Source organism: Podospora anserina, chromosome 6 (genome assembly GCF_000226545.1).
Source record: "Podospora anserina S mat+ genomic DNA chromosome 6, supercontig 2".
Lineage (NCBI taxonomy): Eukaryota > Fungi > Ascomycota > Sordariomycetes > Sordariales > Podosporaceae > Podospora > Podospora anserina.
In genome coordinates this window covers 2,961,208-2,982,494 of record NW_001914857.1, presented here as the reverse complement: position 1 = coordinate 2,982,494, position 21,287 = coordinate 2,961,208, and the positions used below count along the sequence as shown (strand labels likewise).

At 51.2% G+C, this 21,287-nt stretch overlaps 8 protein-coding genes across 8 annotated transcripts in view, besides 7 other annotated features; 3 read left to right on the top strand and 5 right to left on the bottom strand.

Moving 5' to 3' along the window:
* Positions 1 to 49, bottom strand: part of PODANS_6_8100 (uncharacterized protein) — a gene marked incomplete at both ends in the record, with an annotated part of 1,167 nt that extends 1,118 nt beyond the window's left edge. Inside the window, one exon of the mRNA XM_001910707.1 lies at positions 2 to 49. Within this exon, the coding sequence (XP_001910742.1) occupies positions 2 to 49 (48 nt within the window). The remainder of the gene's footprint in view (position 1) is intronic.
* Positions 50 to 692: 643 nt separating this feature from the next.
* PODANS_6_8090 (uncharacterized protein) lies at positions 693 to 2,072 on the bottom strand (the record flags this gene model as incomplete). Its single annotated transcript, XM_001910706.1, has 2 exons — positions 693 to 1,090; positions 1,136 to 2,072. The coding sequence occupies 2 exons, from the start codon at positions 2,070 to 2,072 to the stop codon at positions 693 to 695; spliced, it is 1,335 nt and encodes a 444-aa protein (XP_001910741.1).
* A 389-nt stretch (positions 2,073 to 2,461) lies between these two features.
* Positions 2,462 to 3,500, bottom strand: PODANS_6_8080 (uncharacterized protein; the record flags this gene model as incomplete). Its single annotated transcript, XM_001910705.1, has 4 exons — positions 2,462 to 2,840; positions 2,906 to 2,974; positions 3,126 to 3,218; positions 3,292 to 3,500. The coding sequence occupies 4 exons, from the start codon at positions 3,498 to 3,500 to the stop codon at positions 2,462 to 2,464; spliced, it is 750 nt and encodes a 249-aa protein (XP_001910740.1).
* A 1,805-nt stretch (positions 3,501 to 5,305) lies between these two features.
* PODANS_6_8060 (uncharacterized protein) lies at positions 5,306 to 7,723 on the top strand (the record flags this gene model as incomplete). The annotated part of the gene is made up of 8 exons (XM_001910704.1): positions 5,306 to 5,342; positions 5,402 to 5,501; positions 5,557 to 5,628; positions 5,693 to 5,702; positions 5,769 to 5,807; positions 5,876 to 6,012; positions 6,124 to 6,763; positions 6,842 to 7,723. The coding sequence occupies 8 exons, from the start codon at positions 5,306 to 5,308 to the stop codon at positions 7,721 to 7,723; spliced, it is 1,917 nt and encodes a 638-aa protein (XP_001910739.1).
* Positions 7,569 to 7,586: a sequence feature (primer 6PH3B).
* Positions 7,612 to 7,714: an STS (microsatellite 6PH3).
* Positions 7,719 to 8,153: a long terminal repeat (LTR crapaud).
* Positions 7,774 to 7,791: a sequence feature (primer 6PH3A).
* Positions 8,154 to 9,307: a repeat region (transposon discoglosse copie 81).
* Positions 9,308 to 9,325: 18 nt separating this feature from the next.
* Positions 9,326 to 9,586: a long terminal repeat (LTR amolops).
* Positions 9,587 to 9,724: 138 nt separating this feature from the next.
* Positions 9,725 to 10,837, top strand: PODANS_6_8050 (uncharacterized protein; the record flags this gene model as incomplete). The annotated part of the gene is made up of 1 exon (XM_001910703.1): positions 9,725 to 10,837. The coding sequence occupies one exon, from the start codon at positions 9,725 to 9,727 to the stop codon at positions 10,835 to 10,837; it is 1,113 nt and encodes a 370-aa protein (XP_001910738.1).
* A 712-nt stretch (positions 10,838 to 11,549) lies between these two features.
* On the top strand, positions 11,550 to 11,921 carry PODANS_6_8047 (uncharacterized protein; the record flags this gene model as incomplete). Its single annotated transcript, XM_001910702.1, has 1 exon — positions 11,550 to 11,921. One exon carries the CDS (start codon positions 11,550 to 11,552, stop codon positions 11,919 to 11,921), a length of 372 nt encoding a protein of 123 aa, XP_001910737.1.
* A 310-nt stretch (positions 11,922 to 12,231) lies between these two features.
* Positions 12,232 to 12,524: a repeat region (region triplique sur le chromosome 2 et le chromosome 5).
* Positions 12,525 to 13,161: 637 nt separating this feature from the next.
* On the bottom strand, positions 13,162 to 14,067 carry PODANS_6_8045 (uncharacterized protein; the record flags this gene model as incomplete). The annotated part of the gene is made up of 1 exon (XM_001910701.1): positions 13,162 to 14,067. The coding sequence occupies one exon, from the start codon at positions 14,065 to 14,067 to the stop codon at positions 13,162 to 13,164; it is 906 nt and encodes a 301-aa protein (XP_001910736.1).
* Positions 14,068 to 14,628: 561 nt separating this feature from the next.
* PODANS_6_8040 (uncharacterized protein) lies at positions 14,629 to 19,583 on the bottom strand (the record flags this gene model as incomplete). Its single annotated transcript, XM_001910700.1, has 3 exons — positions 14,629 to 15,662; positions 15,715 to 19,276; positions 19,350 to 19,583. 3 exons carry the CDS (start codon positions 19,581 to 19,583, stop codon positions 14,629 to 14,631), a joined length of 4,830 nt encoding a protein of 1,609 aa, XP_001910735.1.
* Positions 19,584 to 21,287: the final 1,704 nt, after the last annotated feature.

Below are 21,287 nucleotides of genomic sequence, written 5' to 3'. Positions count from 1 at the left end.
TGAGGGGGTGCTGCGTTAATACAATAGCAGCACCGGACTTTAGTGCCATGCGGCATTCTGAATGCGCGTTTCTTGCAATCGACGACCGCTGCCGACGTCGTCTTTTCTATCTCAAGTGGGGACATGCGGACGATCTCCCGAACGATGAGGGTGAGAATAGGTAGGGGTATGCCAAGCATGACGAACTAAACACGAAGGCCAGCTCCAAGATGTCCTGTCAGACCGTCACGCAGTATGCAAGAAAGACCAGTGTCATGAATTCATAGATGGTGTGGATAACGTGTGGGACGAATGGACATGTCTGGATGGCCCTCGTACTATATGTCGTGATCTGACGACAATCTATTGATCGACTAACATCAGGTTTTGTCTAGAGTCCTAAATCGCAGACCAGCGGGCATCACTTGGCTAACTCATCCACCCCCTCACCCCCTTCTTCCTCGGCCGGAGAGCTTCTCAACTGCACCTCAATCGGCTCCGCGACCTTCCTAATCGCCACACACCTCAGTCCTCTCAAAACCCTCCCCGCAACCGGCCTCTCCCCCTTCTCAATAGCCAACATTCTCTCCACAAGCCTCACCCACCCCCTCTCCGCCTCCCTAGCACGATGGTGTGTTTGCCAAGTGATATCCGCGGGTCTGCAAGCGAGGTAGCTATTCGAGCGCAGATGCAGGTTGATCGACAGAGTGGCGTCAGACCCGGGCATCAAATTCGAGGGCCATCCAGACATCTACATTCTCCCCCGCGTTTCCTACACCAGCTCTCCAGGCATGAGCCGGGTACGACACCGTCCCATTCTTACGATAAATTGTTCGTCCGTCGTCAAGTGTATGCCAGATCTTGCCATGCTCCTCGAGGGGCATCAGCGCGCAGTAATCGAATGCCCCCTCGTTCAACTTCTCCTCAAGCTTCTTCACGTCCTCAAAGGACTTGCTGTAGTATTCCTTCCTGGGAGCCACCATCCCGCCCTGCTTAGCAGTACCAGAGACTTGTTCCTGTGGTGTTCCTTGAGACAGGCAAGTGTGAAGTTCCCTGAAAGCTTGATCGGTGTGATCATGAAGCCTAGCATCTACTTTTGGGCCTGGGATTACTGGTCAGCGTTCCCTCTTTCCGCCGGTTGGACACGGTAACATACCTGCAATCCAGAACTGCATATGCGCAACATGTTGCTTGGTCTCGAGGAAACGAAAGTGAAATCCTGTCAGATTGTAGAATTCCACGTTGGTGAACTCCTCTCCCCACCAGAGCTTCTCGACCTTGGAGAACTTCAGTTTCGGGGTCTCTAGTCCAAAGTTGCCGAGATCGAAAAGAGTCTGGACCTTGTCGTCGACGTCTGTTGCTTTTCGGTAAGTTTTGAATGTGTCGGTCGTGTCGGTCGGCGTCAGGCGGAGGATTATGGCGCCCGAGCATTGATCTGCTGTGAAAGTGTAAACTGATGGGCTGGCCGGTTCTTTCTTTGAGGGTTGTTGCTCAGGTCTGGGAGGTTTCAGCGACTCCTTGTCTGGGAATCGGTTGGTCCCGAGAGGTGTCCGTTTCACTTTCTGATCCTTCGCATCGGCCAGGCTCCCGTACAAGACCTTGATGCCCTCATTTGCCTCGGCCTTCACCTCTCGGCCGCTGGGGTGGACCTCGACGCTGATTTTGAAGTCGGCGACTTCGATCAGGTCCTGTTTGATCAGGCCGGCGGGAGCGCGATTGCTGATGTTAACGGGGTCCGGAAGGTAAACCATGATCTCTTTCCCGGCGTCTGTCCGCACGTCTTTTTCGGTCTCTTTTCCTGAAATCGTCCCCCATACCGTTCCGAAGATGGAGTTCGTCGGCCTCTGGCAATTGACGGAGATCGTTTGCAGGTCGTCCCTTGTTAGATTCTTGTAGAGTCTCACTGCCGGATGTAGTTCCTGGTAGTAATCTTTGACGTTATAGCTGATTGAGACGATATCGCGCTTTCCATTACCGTAAAAGTTCCTGGAGCAAATGTTAGTTAGGTAATACTGTGTGTGATGTGCGCCGGCGGAGAAAGATACACTTACCCGACATCGCATCTTCCAGAGGATTCTACGATTGGATGCCATTTCGCGAAGACCCCATCTTCGAGGTGGATGGGCTTATAGCACAATATGCCCTCTCGAAGTGTTAGTTGACTTGTCATAGTGCCAATACCGTGTCATGAGTGGGCGCCGTACCTTGTTGGGATTGTTTCCTTTCTGGTTTTTGTTCTGGAGATCCTGTCAGGCTCCCAATTAGCATCGTCGTCGTTGCATGATTTCGTGTCGTTTGTCCATGAACAGGATAAGTGAGGTGTACTTGCAGCCTTGAGTGACCCATCATCATTCCGATCGAGCGGCCCAAACATGCTAACGAGGATCTCATCGACGCCGTCACCTATTGTTTGGTAAGCGGTGCTAACGACATTATTCGAGGTGCAGTCATGGTAGCAACGAACCATCTATATCAGCGCATGTCACATAGTGACCAGGACCATCTCCCCAATGCTTCTGCTGCGTCGGTGTTCCGTAGTATCGAGAACATGGCGCTTCCACTTCGACCCTCGGTGAGTCGGATCGTCGTGCTTGGTGTAGACACAGACTTTTGTGGAATGAAAGGGGTCGATGGTGGCGACATAGGCATACCGGTCACTGCCGACTCTACCAATGTCGGCGCTACCAGTGCCCCAGTGATCTCCCGACCCGGGAGTGGTGGAGTCGTCTTTCTGGTCTTCTCTCTTCGGTTCGCCCCTACCGATAAGCTCTTTCTTCCAACGGCCGTCTTCGTAATACAGTCTGGTGACGCCCTCTCTGGAAGAAACAAGGAGGGAATCTAAGCCAGATTGGCCGTCCAACCTATTTATGCAGTCCAGTTAGAACTTTACATTGAATGCTGAGTCGTAAACCATTGACTGACGTACCTTTTGGCCGCGAGTTCGTGAATCACAGTGAAGTTCTGGTCGTCTACCACGTCACGCGGCCATTCCATCCTATAGGGGACATGTTAGCCCTCACTGCTAGTACCATACTGTAGCTGCGTGACCAATGGAACTCACGCGGTCATTGGATCACTTGGGACCTGAAAACGAAGTATCGGTATAGGAGTGGTCTACATCCAACTAGCGTCAGCCAGCTCAACACCGTGGTATATGATGGCTATGAATACTGAATTCCAAACGTACCTTATCCTTGGGGCCACGGATTGCTGGCGCTGCGATCAGTTCTGAGAACGACCTAAGCTACCTATTAGTCTGGTTTTTTCGCCAATCTACGTGCGATCCAAGTTCAGATACAAAGTGGTTCATACCTCTGAGTAAAGTGGCCGGTTTGTAAACGGTGCATTACTGGCCATTGTCCGATGTAGTGTCGCTTCCAAGGTTTGTTTTCCGTGAGTCGTCCTCGACCGGGATTTTCGTACCAGTAGATAAAGCCACCGGGATCGCAACTGTCGATCATGGTAGCTCCGTACCCGTGACAAATGACGACATCCAGGAGACCGTTTTTCCTGATGTCCATGCCTATAGCCGCAACAGGAGTGTGGAAGTTCTGATCCTTCAAATCCTGGTGCTTTGGGTCCTGGTGCTTCGGGAAGTTCGGGTCCTTGTGCTCCGGGTCCGGGGCCACCAGATACGCTTTCCACTCTACGAGATTTTGTGTTAGCTGTTATGTCCAAAACTTCAGGATTTCACCTTACCTTTGGGGCCCCCCGAGTCCTTCGTAGCAAGGGGGTTGTCCAGGAACTCAACCTTTCCGCTGTTCAACCCAGAGCTAGACCACGATCAGTCATGTACTTGACACTTAGTCCTAGTTATTCCATGAAAAGAAACTTACACAAGCACTCCTGGCATCTCGTCTTCTGCTGAGAACTGGAAAGCACGCACCCAGTAGCCGTCCGTACGGCCACGCTGGATGACTTCTGCTGCGGAGAATTTTGGGGAACGATGTTCACTCATGGTGACCGGGGGCATGATGATAGTAGTGCGGTCCCAAAACAAAATCAAGCACTTATAGAGGCTGTGACGAGGTGTTGATTTGACTTGGCTCGGGAAGGCTTGGAGAATCTTATTGGTGAAAACCTGCATTCGCCATGAGAGCAGCCCTATCTTAAGGTAAATATAAGTATAGACCAAACCGGGCCACAGGTCGCGATCTATACGTATCTGGCCCCCGCACGTCATAGATGTTCGGAATTCTTCAGCGGCATGTGAAAACCAGGATTCGGATCAGTTGAACGTCATGACATACCGTTTACGATGCCTTTAACTCACCGTGACGCCTTCCAGACGGTGTTATTCTATGCTCGTGCTATGGGTTGACGCAGTGTTATCATACATGTCCCATGATATCCACCTAGGAGGGGGAGGGGGCTTCTTTGACATTACATTTTGGTGCTTGCAATAGTCATATCGTGGTACCATTATGTTGCCATTGTGGTGTAAGCTGTCTGACATCGTGGTGTAAGTCTGTTATCATCGCGTTGTAAGCAGAAGGGCATTGCCAGCACCGGAACTGCCGTCCGGGCGATGACGACGCGATGTCAGAGACTCCCCCTTCCTCTCCTAGGTATCTATGCTTCAAGCTTGACACAACGTATTATATTCGGATGTCAGAGACTTTGTGGGAATGTAGACTGTCCAGTTTCAGAAAAGTTAATAACGCGGCGACAACCACGAGACATAGCTTAGCTGTAGAAAATGGCGGAGATAGCGAGAGCTGCAAGGTACCTTAGATTTGTGTGACTACATCTGAGATCCGAAGATAGATAGAGGTGTGATGCGAAAAGCTTATAACGGCCCCAATCAGTTATTGCAACTACTGTACGTAGCTGGTAACGACTCTACGAGTAATACACTAAGCTTGAAGAAGAGAGTAGAAGGAAGAGAAAGACATATACATTGTAGGCTCTAACTAATTTAGGGCAAACACCCGGTCTCAATGTATATCTAAGGACGGTCTGCGATGATCTTTCATCCCGTTTAAAGCTAACGATGACGAATCTTCTACGAGATCGCTACATCAAAGGGAAGAGTTTCTTGGCGCAAGAGATGCGGTCACTATTTCACGGTCTTTCAAGCTTACGCTTCGATTTAATCATACAGTCGTAATTCAGACGGGATTATACATTGATCTGTCTCCCCAGGACTCACTGAGCAGTTCGGCTCCATTCGGAGCTCGAGTCCGAACACATACCATTCTCTTGGCGATCGGAAATTTGGGTATATATGCATTGTGACCAAGCCAGCTGCTGTTTCCGTTTGTGGCAACAGCAGAAGTGAGAAAGAACCGGCTGTGTTGACTTCCTATCATTCTCTGATCCCAATATGGGCGAGAAGGACCACTACCAGTACGATGCTCTAAGTAAGTACTTACCATTCACCGCTGCGCTGAATGTGTTTCGTGGTGTCCAGACTGACAAGCTTCTGCCTCAGTTGTGGGCTCCGGCCCCCTTGGTGCCACGTTTGCCAAGATCCTAGTGAATGATGGGCACACGGTGCTCATGGTCGAGGCTGGCGCAGAGTACGTCCCTTGTTGTAATTTCCCGCTGACTGTTCTAACCTTATACCTTAAACAGGGAGAGTAAAAAACGCGGAGAGCACAAGAAGAATGCTGTACGCTTTCAAAAAGATATTGACTCCTTCGTCCAGTGAGTATATTTACCTACTTTGGGAGTCCAGTTTGTGCCAGTCAGCTAACAGTCTCCCTATCAGCGTCATCAAAGTAGGCATTGGCAGATCGAGTACACAGCAGATAGCCTAGGCTAACGGTCTGATGCTCCTGATAAAGGGAAGTTTGCAACTAACTTCGGTGCCAACCGATGAATCGGTAGTCCCTACTCTGCCTCCAGTGTCTTGGTCAGGGTGAGCAAATCTAACTACATCCACCACCATTAGGTAGTGCACTCGGGGAAGCTAACAGCAGCAAACAGAGAAGGAAAACAAGTGCAGCATAGCCAGAATCCTTATCAGGACCCTGCCTTAAACCTTGGCCTCAATGCTGTGGCCAGGAATGTAGGGGGCATGTCAACCCAGTATGAGGTGACCCTAGTCATGCTGGCCTTTCTGGTTGGCATCTGTCGCCCAGCTTAGCATCTCCTGGGGAAAAAGTCATTTCTAACCACTCGCTGACCGCGTTGATTTAGCTGGACTTGTTCAACTCCCCGACAGCATCTAAGGGAACGTTCTCCACTTCTCCAGAACGAATGGGAGGGGCTGTATAGCGAAGCGGAAAAGCTGATTGAAACACATACCGACGTCCTTGAGGGTTCAATCCGCCAAGACATGGTCAAGCAGATCCTGAATGATCATTTCGAAGGAGAAAAGGACGAGAATGGAGACCAGAAACCCGCGGCATTCGCACTCCCTCTTGCGGCCAAGCGAGACGGCTCTGAGTTTATCACCTGGTCTTCGTCGCACACAGTGCTTGAGAAGATTAAACCCGAGTTCAGCAAAAAGCTCGAGTTGAGAAGTGAGTGGCTCTGCGAGAAGCTCACCATCATCAAGAACACAAAGGATGCCAGTGGAGATGCAGGGATCGTGGAGAATGCCAAGGTCCGCTCGCTACTAACCAACCAGCTGGACGAAGTAAAAGCCAGGGTATACATCATTTGCGGTGGACCTATACTCACTCCACAGTTGCTATTCAATTCGGGGTTTCGGACGGGCGAGACCACTACTAAGACCAAGACATGGACCAAGGTTGGCCCCAACTCCGTGTCTCATTGTGTCGAGAGGCTTAGCGACAAGGAAGTGGTAGAACCCTTCCTCGAGCTTCCAGCTCTGGTATGTACTCCAAGTTGTCTATATACTCGATTATCGTTTGCCAGTCTGGTACTAATCAGTTATAATTTCATGTCATAGGGTCACTACCTCACCGAGCAAACCATGTGTTTTTGCCAAGTTGTCCTGGATAGGCGCTGGATCAAGGCAGTCTACGGCGCTCACCCATACCCAAAGGATGACCCGAAAAACGACGGTTGGGACTCGCTCAGGAAGGAGAAATGGGACGAGAAGATCAAGAAGCATTTGGAGACTCAAAAAGGCCGTTACCCTCAGGATCAGTTACCATTTCCTTTCAACGATCTGGATCCTCAGGTCACGCTCCCCGTTTCCGAGAAACAACCGTGGCACACCCAGATACATCGGGATGCCTTCTCTTACGGCGCAGTGCCCCCGAACATCGACAAGCGGACCATTGTGGATTTGCGCTTCTTTGGCCCAGTGGAACCAACAAAGGACAATTGCGTCAAGTTTACAACAAAGGTCAAGGATGCCTACGGGATGCCGCAACCTACCTTCTTCTACCGCCTCGGCGACGCAGACCGGGAACTTACTCATCAGATGATGAAGCATATGGAAGAGGTTGCTGGGGTTCTAGGTGGCTATCTCCCTGGCTCGGAGCCGCAGTTCATGGAAAATGGCCTAGCGCTCCACGTTTGCGGCACCACCAGGGCCGGAGAGAAAAAGGACGATTCATGTTGCAACAAGTTCTCCCAGATCCATGGTGTCAACAACCTCTTCGTGGGGGGCCTGAATGTCATCCCCGGCAAGAACGCATCGAATCCCACTTTGACAGCGATGTGTTTTGCTATCAAAGCGGCCCAGTATATCTCGCTTCGTCTGGGAGCCGAGAAGAAGAAGAGGGAAAAGGAGGAGGGCGAAGAGGAAGAGAGCAAGGAGGAGGAGAGGAAGGAGGAGGAGAGGAAGGAGGAGGAGAGGAAGGAGGAGAAGAGGAAGGTGTGACGAACCCCTGTACAGAACCTCTGAAAGGGATACGGGTTGAAGGTAACTTCTGACAATTGGTTCGGTGCAGCTAGACAGTGCACAACAAGATGTCTCAATGTAAACACAAGATACCGTGAATACAATTGTGAATTGCATACTGCGGAACTGTCTATCTACACCAGCCAGTTCCTCCGTATATATAGACTTCTTTTCCTAGCCGTGATTCCTCTGATCAGTGTCCCGAGTATACTGAGTACTTACGCTCAGCCTGATCAGTGTCCTGATCACACTGATCACCCCGGCCTGGCCTGCTCAGTCTGATCAGTGCTCTGATCGCACGGATCACCGTCCCTCCCTGTGATTGGCTCTCCTAGGTGTTTTCCCGATTGGCCCCTGCTCCCGTGGTTCCACAACCAATCGTTATTCTCGTCCATACCCCAGGGTTGTGACATAGAGGCGAAGAAAGCCTCGCGGAAGGCATAGAGGAACTCGAGCTTGCTTATATGGTTGATATGTATGCGTATTAAGTCCTTGATCTGGCGACCGTACGCCTGTTTTAACGGCCCAAAGTAGCTAATATCGAGTAGCTGGAGGAGGTGGGAGGAGTATGGAGGTATGTAGAGCGTAATAATATTATTCTGCTAGTAGTGGCGCTCGAATTCGGTCGAGTGGTGGCTTTCGTGGCCGTCGAGGATTAATAAACGGTATTTACCCTTTATACGGGACGCTATATAATAATCGAAGTACTTAATCTAATCTAGGCCTACTAGATTAATAGTCCAGCTATTATCGGTGGTTACGATACGCTAAGTAGACGGTAGGTTGCACTCGGTATACTAGTTGGCAAGGTAGTACTGCGCGGCTAAAATAATAAAAGGAGGGATGGCCCAGCCGAGGGCATTAACTCCCTGGATTACCGTTACCCATTCGCGGTTACTAGGCTGGGCCAGTTTTGCCTTACTAAGGCCGTCCGAGGTCGTAACTACTATACCCGTAAAGATAATACCTATTATAAACCCAGTCTCGTCGAAGTTATAGATATCGTTATTTACAATACCGTACTTGGCCTTAGTGTTCTGTACGAGCGTAAACTATACGGCAATAACCTTTGGATCCTCGCACTTAGCTCTCTGGTAATCGTATCTACGCGTAAAACGCGTACGGAGCTGTGGCTGGCGTTTAACGAAGTTATGTGCCCAGAGCTTACTAATAGGGGGCGCGTTACGTACGCGTAGCAGTTGGTTGGCCATATCTTCCACACCACGCAATCTTGGTGGAAAAGCTCGCGCATATAGCTTAATAATATATCGGACAATAGCTTCCTCTTCCGATTGAGTCAGCTTTTTCGAATTGGGTGTTATATCGCGTCGTGCAGGCCGGCCGGCGCGTCGGTTAGAGAGAGTCATAGGTAGTACGTTATAAAGCTTAGCTACAGCTCGGAGGCTTAATTTTTCGTCCTTTTGGAGAGCCTCAAGGGCTAAGAGTATCCTGGCTTCCTTTGAAGTAGGAGGCATGTTGGGTTGTGGAAAAAATTGATGTTAGGTGTAAGGAGGACGCGTCGTGGTGGAGACTGTACGACTCGCTTATATGTACGACTCGCTTATAATATACGTTAATCACAAGAGTAGAATTGGGCAGTTGACTATCATGCATTTTGGGAATGCATTCTCTATGTATGCTTCATTGGCACTAGAATCCCGAAATTTATTTTTGCCGCCCCGTTTTTATTTTCAAGTTTTATTTTATGTTGGCGCTTATGCGCCTGAGGCCATTGGAAGATAGGGGGGAGTGAATGTAAAAATGGGAAGAGAAATCTTCCTCAATTTTTGGCAGTATGTCTTCCAGAATCAGCATTGGATTTCCCTCGAACTGATAGTCTGGATGTTCACGCGTGGCTGGGTCTTCCAGGAACAACAACTGGCGCCCCGGATACTGCACTTCTCATCCGATCGGTTGCTCTGGGAATGTCGCCAGCATCGGGCATGCTAGATGTTCCCGTCAGGCCTTCCTCAAAACGAAATGGGATGGGGGGAAAGTTGGCGAAGCAACCCGGCAGCAACCGTCATAAAGGGCGCCCTGGCTTCGGCAAGGACGGATGGAGACAGCTCCGGCTTCTACCCAACATTGGGCTTGTCACCATGGCTAGCATGGCAGCAGGTGGTTGGGCATTATACCCGCTTGAATTTGACGAAGGCCCAGGACGCGCTTGTTGCTTTGGGTGGTGTGGCCCGGGTGTACCAGCAGCTCTACAAGAGCAGATATGTCGCAGGTCATTGGGAAGAGGACTTCGTGTCAAGTCTGATATGGCGAGTCTCCACTGAGGGTCACAGCCGGAATTGTCCGTCTGCAAAGGTGCAGAGACCGGAGCATTTTCGAACCGAGGTCTCGCAATACATCGCACCAAGCTGGTCTTGGGCCTCTGCGGATATCGGAGTGGTTGGGTATGGGGCGAGGCTTGTGCCAACGTACACACCCGATGTCGTCCACAAGTGTGTAATCGTGTCGAACGCAGATCAATTTGGTATCGTCACTGACGGTTATCTCCTTCTGAAGGGACCGATATATCCAGCAAGCCTGGCAGTCGACGATCGTTTCAATCTCAAAGTCCTTGTGGGGCTGTTGGTGGAGGGATTCGCCAGCCCTGTGTGGACCGTCGACATGGACATGGGTTGCAGACGTCATCCTAGCTTGGTAGAGATAGTGAAAGAAATCGAAAATGACGAAGACAGCGAGGCTGGGCTAAGCAGCAACGGAACGGATGAGGAAGACGCCGAGACGGACGAGGATTCTGCGGAGCAAAGCGACAGCAGCAGTGAGGATGCCGGCTTTGACCCAGACTGGGATCTGAAAACACTGTCAAAACGATATCCGGTAGTCTTTTATCTTCCCATTTTCGAAGGTACTACTGTTGACGAGTCGGATAACGTGACAGAAACCAAAACGGGTTTGGTCCTGGAACCAGTGGACGGATGCAGAGGAGCCTACAGGCGTGTGGGGATTTGTTTCGACAAGCATGTTGCCAACAGAGATTGGATGCTCCCGGAAGCTATGAAAGCCTCCGAATCGATGACGAAGGGTCCTGACAGTCACTTGTACCTTGGCTTGGGTGAAGGGATGATTTTGATAGTGTGAGGTCGGTGGCCGCAGGGTTAGAGTCGGGCGCGGACATGTCAACTATTGAAATGGTTAGGAGTTTGTCAGCTGTTAGCATATTTCTTGGTTCGTACCACTTGCTTTGGAACCATGACTTGTTCTCGATCTTATGACAGGTGAAAGCGTGACCAAGAAGTTGACAAGCGTTCTTGGCGTTAAGTTGTGAGGCACAGAGGGCAATCCGCCAGTCTGGGACGAAATAAAGGTGTAGTCAAAAGCGATGCCATTGGTGATGCCTATGAAAAGGGAAGGAAAAGGCTGTGGCTCAGGCTGCAAGACGAAGAGCAAGACAGTGGGTCAGTGCCCGCACCCCACAGCCAGTCTTCAGCAGTTGCCAACAGCTGAGCTCCATGATGGTAGGTGTAATTGAGTGACGACCACGACAAAACCGATCTTCGGAACTTGTTAAGTATTTATTTAATCTTTCCCCGAATCATATTACTAAGGAATACAAGAACTTATATCATAGACTCCAGAAGACAGTCGCTTCGATAAATATGCTTGATCAACGCCACCCTGTCACCCCACCAATTACCTCTTAACCCCAGCTATCCACAGATGCTTCAAAATATCATCAGCAGTGATTCGCCTCTTTAGGTCGTAATTAGAAGTCCTCATCAGCAAATCCAAAAACTGTGACGCCTCAGCAGGCACCCAACCAGGCAACTCCAGCACCTTCATCTCAGACGAGATGCACCTCACAATCCGCTTCATCTCCAAGTACTTCGCCCCCCTCGGCGCGTACGAGCGCAACGTCCACATCCCCGTCAACCGCCACCGGCCGCTTCACCAGGTTCGAGACCAACGCCAAGAAGCGCGGAAAGGACTAGCCCTACGGAAACCTGGCCCAGGAGAAGACGCCCACTTACTCCCACCTGACCGAGAACCCCTTCCCCAAGACCATGCGTCAGCAGGGCTTCAACCGCCAGTCCCGCGAGACCACCCCCACAAAGAACAGCTGGCCTGGTACTCGCTCCGCTCGCCCCGCTCCTGCTCTTACCAGCGGCCGTCCCGCTCCTTCTACTACCTCCAGCCGTCCCGGCACCCCCAGCTCGCGTCCTAGTTCCTCCAGCGGGCTTCGCTGCTAAATGTCGGGGTGTTAATCTGATGGTTAGTGTAGCGTCGCGTTGCTTGGCTTCATCATCGATTTGGCTTGATGGGTAGTTTGGTTATTGGGGTTTAGAGAACTGGTTAGGTAGTTGGTTGGTGTATCTGAGAATCTTTTTGGGTATGGCGGGCTGGCTCTGCTCTCATTAGTGTTAGAGACTTTTGTCCTGGAGATAATATATTGACAATTGGCGTCTCATGAGCTGTTCTTGGTTCTTTAGTATTTGACAGTCTGTGTTGGGTGATAGTGACGACAATCTTGTCGGATGTACAGCAGAGGAAAAAATACCCAAACGACTCAGTTCTGAGCTCACTACTCCCGGCTCACTGGGAACGAGCTACTCAACGGTGAGTGAGTCAGGAATAGAAGGGAAGCTCCACATCTAAACCCCCTAGAAGGAAAGAGCCTTCCATATTCCACCTCATCAGGCAGGTGGGAAGAGCTCAATTTTCTAGACATTCGTCTTTTTAAGGCCCTAACTGATTCCTCAGACTAGGTACTTAAGCCAGTGGAAAAAGATGAGCTTACTACTACCGGTAGTCACCAAATTGGTTTGCGCAGCTAAGATCCAAGTGGTGTGGCTGAAGAAAGCCTGTCCATCACACAAAGACAACAGACATAGTCCTGGAAGATTGCCAACGGAAGTTGGTTACAGCTGCTTTCAAGGGTCACTCGTCGTTGTTTGGGATAGCTAGGTGTATTCAAGCCTTTTGCCGTATCCTGGAAGTCTCTTCTTCGCATTATCTGCTCGTCCTCAATCCTTTGTATGTATCCAACCCCAAACCCAACATCCCTTCACTCCTCCTCCAACCCATGTTAACGCCTGAAGTTCACCGCCTCGGAGGGTCGAATTCTAGTTACTATGACGAGGTCAGCCTCTGGCCCTCTGGAGCAATTGGCCATGGGGTTCAGCCATACGATTCCTGTGTGATAACAATCAACCAACCGTTCTGGTGTCGTGATGATATGCTCGGGGCGACCTGAATGCCACCAGTGTTGGTTGGGAGGATGTTTTGTCAAAAGAGAACAATTCCAAAAAATGCATTTCGGACAATCTGCTGCAAGTGGCGCGGTAGGTTTGTGGCTTCCAGCTTCCGAACGCCACACTCCAAAATATACCAAAAACGCCTTGACAAACAGCTGCCACTCTGCATTATTCATATTTCCTTCAACACAAGCCACATCAACTATCCCTCTACCTTGCTACCCCTTCCTCCACCTCCGCCGTCGTCGGAGGCAACCTCATCCCGTCCCTCTCCCACCGTCCCTCATCCCTCACCTCCCTCATCTCAACCCCCCCCTCCGGCTCCACCAACCCCCCCTTCCTCCTCCACTCCCAAACCCCCATATCCATCCCCATCTGCACAACAACCTTCACCCCCTCCTCCGGCCTCCTCCCCATCTCTCCAGCCCCATTCCACTTCCTCACAAACCCCTCCGCCTCCCTCTCCACCGCCTTCCAACCCTCCGTCCCAAGCGTCTCATATGCCATCGGCGTCCCAGCAAACTCACCCCCACAACCTTTTGGAGGAATCGCCACAAAAAACAACATCTTCATCTCTGGCATCTTCTTCCCATCTGGGTCATGCTTCAAAACCATAAAAAACATCGTGTCCTCACACGGAATGACAGTCTCATCATCTACCCTGATCCCCTCCCCGGCGTCAGTCGGTATCGGCCCCATGGGAGTGATGAGGTTGTTTTCCTCGGGTGGGTAATTCGCCTCCAAGAAGGTCGTGGGCGCCGAGAAGGCGACGTGGCGCTGCATCGCGATGTATTCTGGGTTGGAGGCGTTGGCGCGCGCGCGGGCCATGACGTGGGCTTTGACTGCCGCGAAGGTTTCCTCGTCTGGGAACGGATTCGGGCTTGTGAGGGTTGTGGTTTGAGCTCTGGGGGTTTTGGGCTTGCGGCCGAGGAGTTTACGGAGGAGACCCATGGTCGCGGATGTTAATGTGGTGTTTTTGAGTTTCGGTGAGATTAGATGTGTGTAAGATAAGAAGCCTAATTGGCTGGTTGATGGCTGACTGCTGCTAATAGTAATGGTGCATGAGGGTGAGGCTTTCTTTGCCATGACTGCGGATAATGGCGTATATGTACACATTTCCGAGCACGAATATCTCACGATAGTCTCTCAAAACTATGGTCTGGTCCTCGGTGCTTGACTCAACGGCGGATACAAAAGATCCTCAGTGTTGCACGCCGGAGCAAATGAGGTTAGCGGGATCCAAATTGGGAAGTTCAGTGCCGTGTTATTAGGACGATGGCGGGTCAGCCACTGGTAGCGTTCATTGACAGTGGGCCCCATCGGCTGTCCTCAGGCATCACGATCCCACCTCAGGAACCAACAAGCCATCCTCGGGATAGAGTCAGTGTGGCTGTGGAGCGGCGAAGGGATATTGCTTGTGTCAAGGACACCATGTTAGAAAGGAATCTGGAAAGGGGCACGGGAGGACACCAATACGACATAGATCGTGAAATCCTACAGAGAAGGGCTTGGCGTCAGTGACCCTAACCCTTCATTGCCTTGCAACGTCACCGCCATGTTCATCACGTCCACCATTGTCACCCCCATACTTCTGTAAATATATCCCTCTATTCTTTCTACATTCGTTTCACAAGCCCGCTTCCACAAGGTACCTCCACCGTTCCCCAACACCCACATTTACCTCCCCCCCTTCCTCTTCGAAGTATCCGACCCCAAATAGTCAATCGGATTCCTGCACAGCGGGCAAGTATTCTTCCCGCTGTTATGAAACCACTTGTACAAACAATACCGATGAAAGTAGTGATTGCACGTCCCGCACTTCTTGTCCGGCAAGCTCTTGTCCTGCGCCACGATCGAGTAGCAAATCGCGCAGTCCTCCTGGTCCTTCACCGCAAGCGAGATATTTCGCCGGAACGCCATCAATCCATCCACCAAGCTACAGTTGCCAAACATAATGACAGCTTTGATGCCCTTCAACCAAGACTGCCACTTGTCCTCCTTGATAGCCACGCGCTTGACGCTCATGACATCGACAGGCTCCAACGGGTACGACTGAGGCACGACGATCTGGATCATGCCAAAGTCGTCATCCACCGGGTACGAGGCAGTGATCTCTCGGACAGGCTTGTTAACCTTGATCTCGAGGGCTTCCGCATCTGTCCCGCCTTCGAGGTCGCCTTGGTTGGCAGACCACTCAGTCACTTCATCCAACAGGTCGGAAATGATCAACGGCGAGAAGAACCGACCCATCCAGGACTGAATCGCGACCTTGGTCTGCTTGGAAGAGCAGTCAAGATACCATGACTTGAACAGACCAGGAACATACTTCAGGATCAGGTAGAACAGGTGGATGAGTAACCAGTTCATATCACGCTCAGCAGGTTCCGAGTCAGCCAAGTCGATGCTGTAGGAGCGGACATGCTCGGGCGTGAAGCCTTCTTTGTCCAGGTCAATGGCCCTGGCCAGAGCATGACCAAGGACGTCGGCCAAGAAGCCCAGTAGTGGACTGATGAGATCATCCTTCTTGAGATTCTCGGTGTAGTCGCTGCGAACCCGGTATGAAGCCTTGCTGTACGCATCAAAGACTAGATGCCATGTCAGAAGGTAAGATCGGACTGGAGCTGGAAACTGGTAAAGCTCTTCATCCGTATAGTCATCGGGGCTCGGTGCGTTGAGGAGCAGCGACAGAAGCTCAGCGGGAAGATTGGCAGCTAGTGGATGGTTAGCAAATGCATTGCACACTAAGAAGGGCAGCCGACTCACGCTTCTTCTCAATGATGACATTAACGCTGATTTCTTCCTGGGCTGCGGGGATAGTCCGATGGAGAAGGCCAAACGCAGCCTTTTGGATATCTCTAGACGGTGACGCAACTGCCTGGTAAACGTCGGATAGTTCGCCAAGCTTGACGTTGGGGATCTTCGAAACCGTCCGCGATAAGAGTGCATCAACAAGCTGACTAGGCAGTGTGGCTGGCGCATCGTGCGGTACAGTCAGGAGGGCGATCAGGGCCTCGGACTCGGCCCTTTTATTTTCTGCAAGTGCATCTTCAAGGTCATCGTTGACCTCCTCAGCCGATTTTAGCGCTTGCATCAGCTTGAGCGATGCGTAGATGTACGGGAGGCGATTGCTGGTATCATCGCGCGCAGCCTGACCCCACAGCCAAAGACAGTACTGAATTGACTTCTCCCAAAATGGTCCGTAAACCTCCTTGACATTGGGGAAGATCTTAGTTATGGCTTTGCAGGTCTCAGCCGCAAGCCTGTAGTCCATCTCCTCTGGGGAGTCGGTCCACTTGGTCACCTGCTGCAACACGAGAACCTGTTTGCGTGGCTCCACTGGTATTTGACTCTCATCATAGACAGCCAGGCAAAGATTCAGCAAGACCAACGATGGAAGTGTGCGGGGAGATCCAATGGAGTATCCTGGGATCTCACTGAACAGGCGAGCACAGAGTGTGCTGATGGTCTTGGAAGAGGCCAATGCATCATTCAGACCGACAAGTATAGCGGCTGCAACAAACGTCGAGTCAGGTGTGACGCGGGAAAGACCGAGTTTGGTCAGCCATTCCTCGAACTTAGCCAAAGGTCCATGAGCCTTGACCAGTGCTTGAAGGAGAGCAGCGAGAGCCTTGGCAGTGTAAAAGGCAGCAGCATTGAAGCCCAGGGCTGTCTGGAGCATGAAGTTGACAAGTCGTTCTACCAGGGTGTCTCCTGACATGTCAAGGTCTCGCCAGTTCACAGATGCAGCGACAATGTTGCTGACCTCATTTGAGGCAAGTTCTGTGTACTCCAGAATCTCGTCATCGGTATCTTGACCACGGATGTTCCTCCATAGCCGGTTTTCCTCCGACAGTGCGAGCTGATCGGCCGCGAGCATGTTAGTCACGCAGAGGAGATAGATCAGTTCCAGCTGAAACTCCAGAGGCAAAGACGAGAGCTCGACACCGGATGATAGCAACTTCGCCGTGAAAAGTGCCATTCTTGCAGGGGAAGAACGGCCTTTGCTGTCGCGACCTGGTGACGGCTTGTTCGTACTTTCGCTGCCCTGGACGAGGAAGTACGATCCATCCATACTGCTAGTCAACGACAAAGACGGATTGGGGGTGTTGAGGAACCAGGAGAGCTCGGTTTGCCAGGCCACAGTACTTGGAAAAACATCCTCGGCTGGAAGGACCTTGGACTGGACAGCGGCAACCGCTTGAGCAACCAATGTGTCGATGCTAGACATGTTAGCTACAGTGATCCCAACGCCAAGATGAGAAACAAATACATACTCAAGAGATGCAGGACCTGCTTCATGGAGCTGGCTGGCGAGGATTCTGAAAAGTGGTGGAGACTCTGTTGGCCGATGCTGTAGCAACTGGAACAATCCTTTGGCCTTCTCGGCGATAGGTGTATCGGAAATCTCGGTGAGGGCAAGCAAAGTAGTGATAAGGCGCACCGATAGATCGTCGTCAATGATGGAGCTCTCAGGCGCATGTGTAAGGACCAAGTCTAGGGCCTGAAGTGCAGGTGCACGGGACGATGGCTCCTCCAATAGGCCGATTACGGTGGTAGTAATTGTTTTGATGGACTCGACTGTCAAAGTATTGAAGTCCAAAGAGGTTTCTGCTAGCTGGGCCCAAGGAGCACCCAAATCATCAGATTTCGCAAACTCTGACCACACTGAGATGAGGAACTGCTGGGCTTGAGGGAGGTCCTGGACAAACTTGAACGTGGAGGGTATCGAGACCAAAGTTTTGACTGCCGAAATGCTTGCTCCGCGATCCGATATCTGGGTAGAAGCCGCAAAAAGCAGGCCCCAAATTTCTTCAAGACGATCGCCGGCTGTTTCATGGAGGTCGGAAATGATGTAAGGCAGTGAAGGGGTTGTGACCAAAGTTCGTGCATGCTCGTTTCCGTTCGCTGGGAAGATCATGGATGTCGTGTCGATGCCACGGTAAATGTCAGGGCAATGTCGATATGCCGACTGCAAGATGGCGGCACACCCAAAGGGCTTGAAGTTTCGCCTGAGCAGCAAATCCAAAGCGCTTTGTATGATACTGGTCGACGAAGAGACGGCAAGGTCATGGAGGGATGCAGCTTTGGAAAACCTGGAGAGTATAGAAAACCATCGTTCCCCTTCCGCTGCTATTGCAAGCTGAGAGGCTTGGTACCGTTCTGAGACCTCAGGCAGGGAATTCGATACTCTCGAGAGGAACTCGTCGACAATATTTTGCCACTGTGATTCCGCGGTCTGGCGGACTTCACTACCGGGGTGCCGAACCAAAGCTTGCCAAAGCTGAACAAGAATGTCAGGCTGTTGTGGAGATGGTGTAGAGACTTCAGGATTTGGGTGCAAGAACTGTCGCGTGAGAGACGAGACGTTGTCCTTCACAAACTCGGCGTTCGGTACAAGTGCTGGTAGGTAAAGTTCGATAGCGTGTGCATACATGTCAAACGCCTGTTGGCGACCAGAACGGGTTTCCAGCCGATCAAATATTCCCTTTCTAATGGAGCCCAGAAGCGCGGACACGATGTCCAACGACGGTGACGGGAACTTGTCTGTCAGCACCGACAGGAGCTGGCTTGAAGCGCGCCAGTACTCATCAGATCCACCTTGTGAACCACGGAAGACAAACTTCTCCAGCCTCTGAACGGGGTGTTGCTGTGTGCCCCATACCTGGGAATATTGGCGGGTCAAAGTTGTCAGCGCCTTGAGAAAGTCTGTTGCAGACCCAGATTGGTTGCCTTTGAAGCTGTCTGCGATCAACGCCCGTCCTAACTGTTGCAGTCTTGGTTTCAAGAGCTCAGGGGCTGTGTCCAGGATTGATCGAATTAAATGATAGAATGACCGCCGTACAAATGGATCTTCTGCTTTGGCCAAAGACCAGAGCGCATCGACCTCTAGGTACACCGCAATGCCATCCTTCAGAGCATCAAGTGCTCCTTTTGCCAACAGATTCAGTGTCAAGCAAACACTTGCGCCAACTACTCGGTAGTACTTGGCATCAGAGTCTTGTTTGGTTGTCGAGCGTTCATCACTGAGCGACGTGGGCGTTTCCTTCAAAGAAGTCGTCGCATAGTCCAGGGCTCGGACTTGAATAGACTTCCAAAAAGCCACCTCTTTCTCTTTGGTTTGTAGAAATGAAGCAAGCCCCTCGCTCGCGGCTTTGGAGACGCGCCTGTCTCTGTCAAATGTCCCAGCCAGCCAAGGTCCTACGAACAGTGGAAGGTGTTTCGCGATGCGCTTCTTTGCGGAGTTGAGCAGCTGGATCAGGACTTGGTGGGAAAGCTCGCGTACTCTTGCAGAGTCATCGATGGATAGCCGAGGGTAGAGTTGGACCTGTGTAATTTATAGTTAGACATTGCAAAACACAGGGCAAGTGGGGGCTAGGACTGACAAATGCTTGTATTACTGACTCCTCTGGGCCATTGGTGTCAGAGGACCGGTTTTGCTCATGTGCTAGGATGTCTTGCAACGCCTTCTCTTTGGTGGCGCTTGCCTTCTTCAACAGGCTCTTAAAGGACACAACTACCTCTAATGGGATTTCCGAGAAGTCGGGTGGAGGTGTAAGATAGGACAGTGTTGGCGAAGTTGATGCGACCCCTCCGAATCCCCCAAAGCCAGCTTTTGGTGTACCCAGTCCCATGGTTGAGAGACTCAATCGTACTTTGGTGGTTCAAGTACTGAGATAAGACAATTCAACAGATCGTGCGTGCGTGGAATCTCGCTTTATGGTGTCGACGGTTGTTGTGGGTTGGGGGCGTTGGAAATATGGTCGAAGCTCGCCGATTGAGTCACTGGGAAGTTCGAACTGCAAAAGAGGGGCAGTTCGACGGTATTTGCTTGGGGCGAATGCAATTGGAGGTAGATTGGCAGTGGAACTGAAGATATTATTTGTCGCTGCTGAATCTATGGTCCTCCAGACAAAGTGTTCTTTCGCGTCGCATCACCTTCTCCAGCCTTCTCCAGCGTCCATCAAACCTGTCGCAAACTGACGTTGGTGGTTAGTGGGGTACCAGAGCTGTCATCAAGCTTCACGTGATGCGGGGCATAAATCTCACCGCGGCTTCCTCCTCACCGAGCTCACCGATGTGGGTCTGTTCTAACACCTCTCATTACCAACCATCCATCACGCTCCTATTGAACTTTTTCCATTGTCAATGACATTGTCGATATCGCGATGCGGAGAAACTGACTTGTCAAAACTTCTTAACACCCTTTATTCCTAACACCTCGAGTTTGGTATCATGCAATGTTGCTCATCCCTGTTATACAGGAACTTTGAACAGATTTTTTTTTAACGAGTCAGCAGTACATCGTCGCTCCAACGGCTGTCGCTGTTTTGTCAAGAATCCTGGTCAGCTATCTGACTGGACTAAGACGGTGCCCGTCCATTCTTCGTGAAATGGACTTCTCCTGAATAATTCTCGTCGTTTTCACGATGCATCAAGCCGGCAGTTCATGGTGGAGTACCCGCTAGCTCCCACTGAATCTGGGGCCGTTGTTAGAAATGACGTCGTGGTGGGGCTTGTGACTGCGGGGTTTGCATTAAGCGGTGGAGCCATCATCGCGAACGAGGAAGTGGAGAGGATGATCCTCATACCATATTTTTGAGATTCGCATTCTTGCAATTCGAGCGATATCGTTTTTGCAGAAGCCAAGTTTTTAATTCCTCATCCTCCAGCCCAGTCCAGTGGTCAAACAACAACCGAAGACTTCCTATGCCCGGTGCTCGGCTTACATTGACCCATAGCACATCTGAACAATTTCCTGATAACGTGGCTTATTGCCTAAACCATCAGCCGCCTCGATATTGTGTGAGCAGATGGTCGAAAGAGGAAACTCCAGAGACACCATCTCTTGGATTCTGCAGGTAGGGGCCCATTCATGCAGGAAGGGCCCAAGTATTCAGCAAGTAACAGCGAGAGTTCCAACGTGCTTCCGTGAGGTCCGCTATCGTTTCAGGCTTATCAGACTCCCCCGCACCCGACGGGCTCACGTCAGTGGCTCCCTCCCACAGCAAGGGTCCACTCTTGCCCGCCGCAGGAACTCTGGGTGAGATGCCCAGAGACTCGGACGAATCAGGAGCCACACCCAGGAAAGGCGTCGTGCCGAAAAGCCGTTCCGTTGGCTCGCACGCCCGGCCCACCACCTCACAATCACCTTGTACCCTTCTCTTTGCTTGTGATGGACACTTCGGCCAGGGTTGTGCTGCCGCAGGGGCCAGTGTTGTTCTGGCAAACTCACGATGGTTCCTGCTGACCGGTACTTTTCTTTTTAATTATCTTTTCCCCCTCTTTCCTTCTTCCTTTTTTATGTATTCCGTTTTACCGTTTCTCTCCCCTAAGTA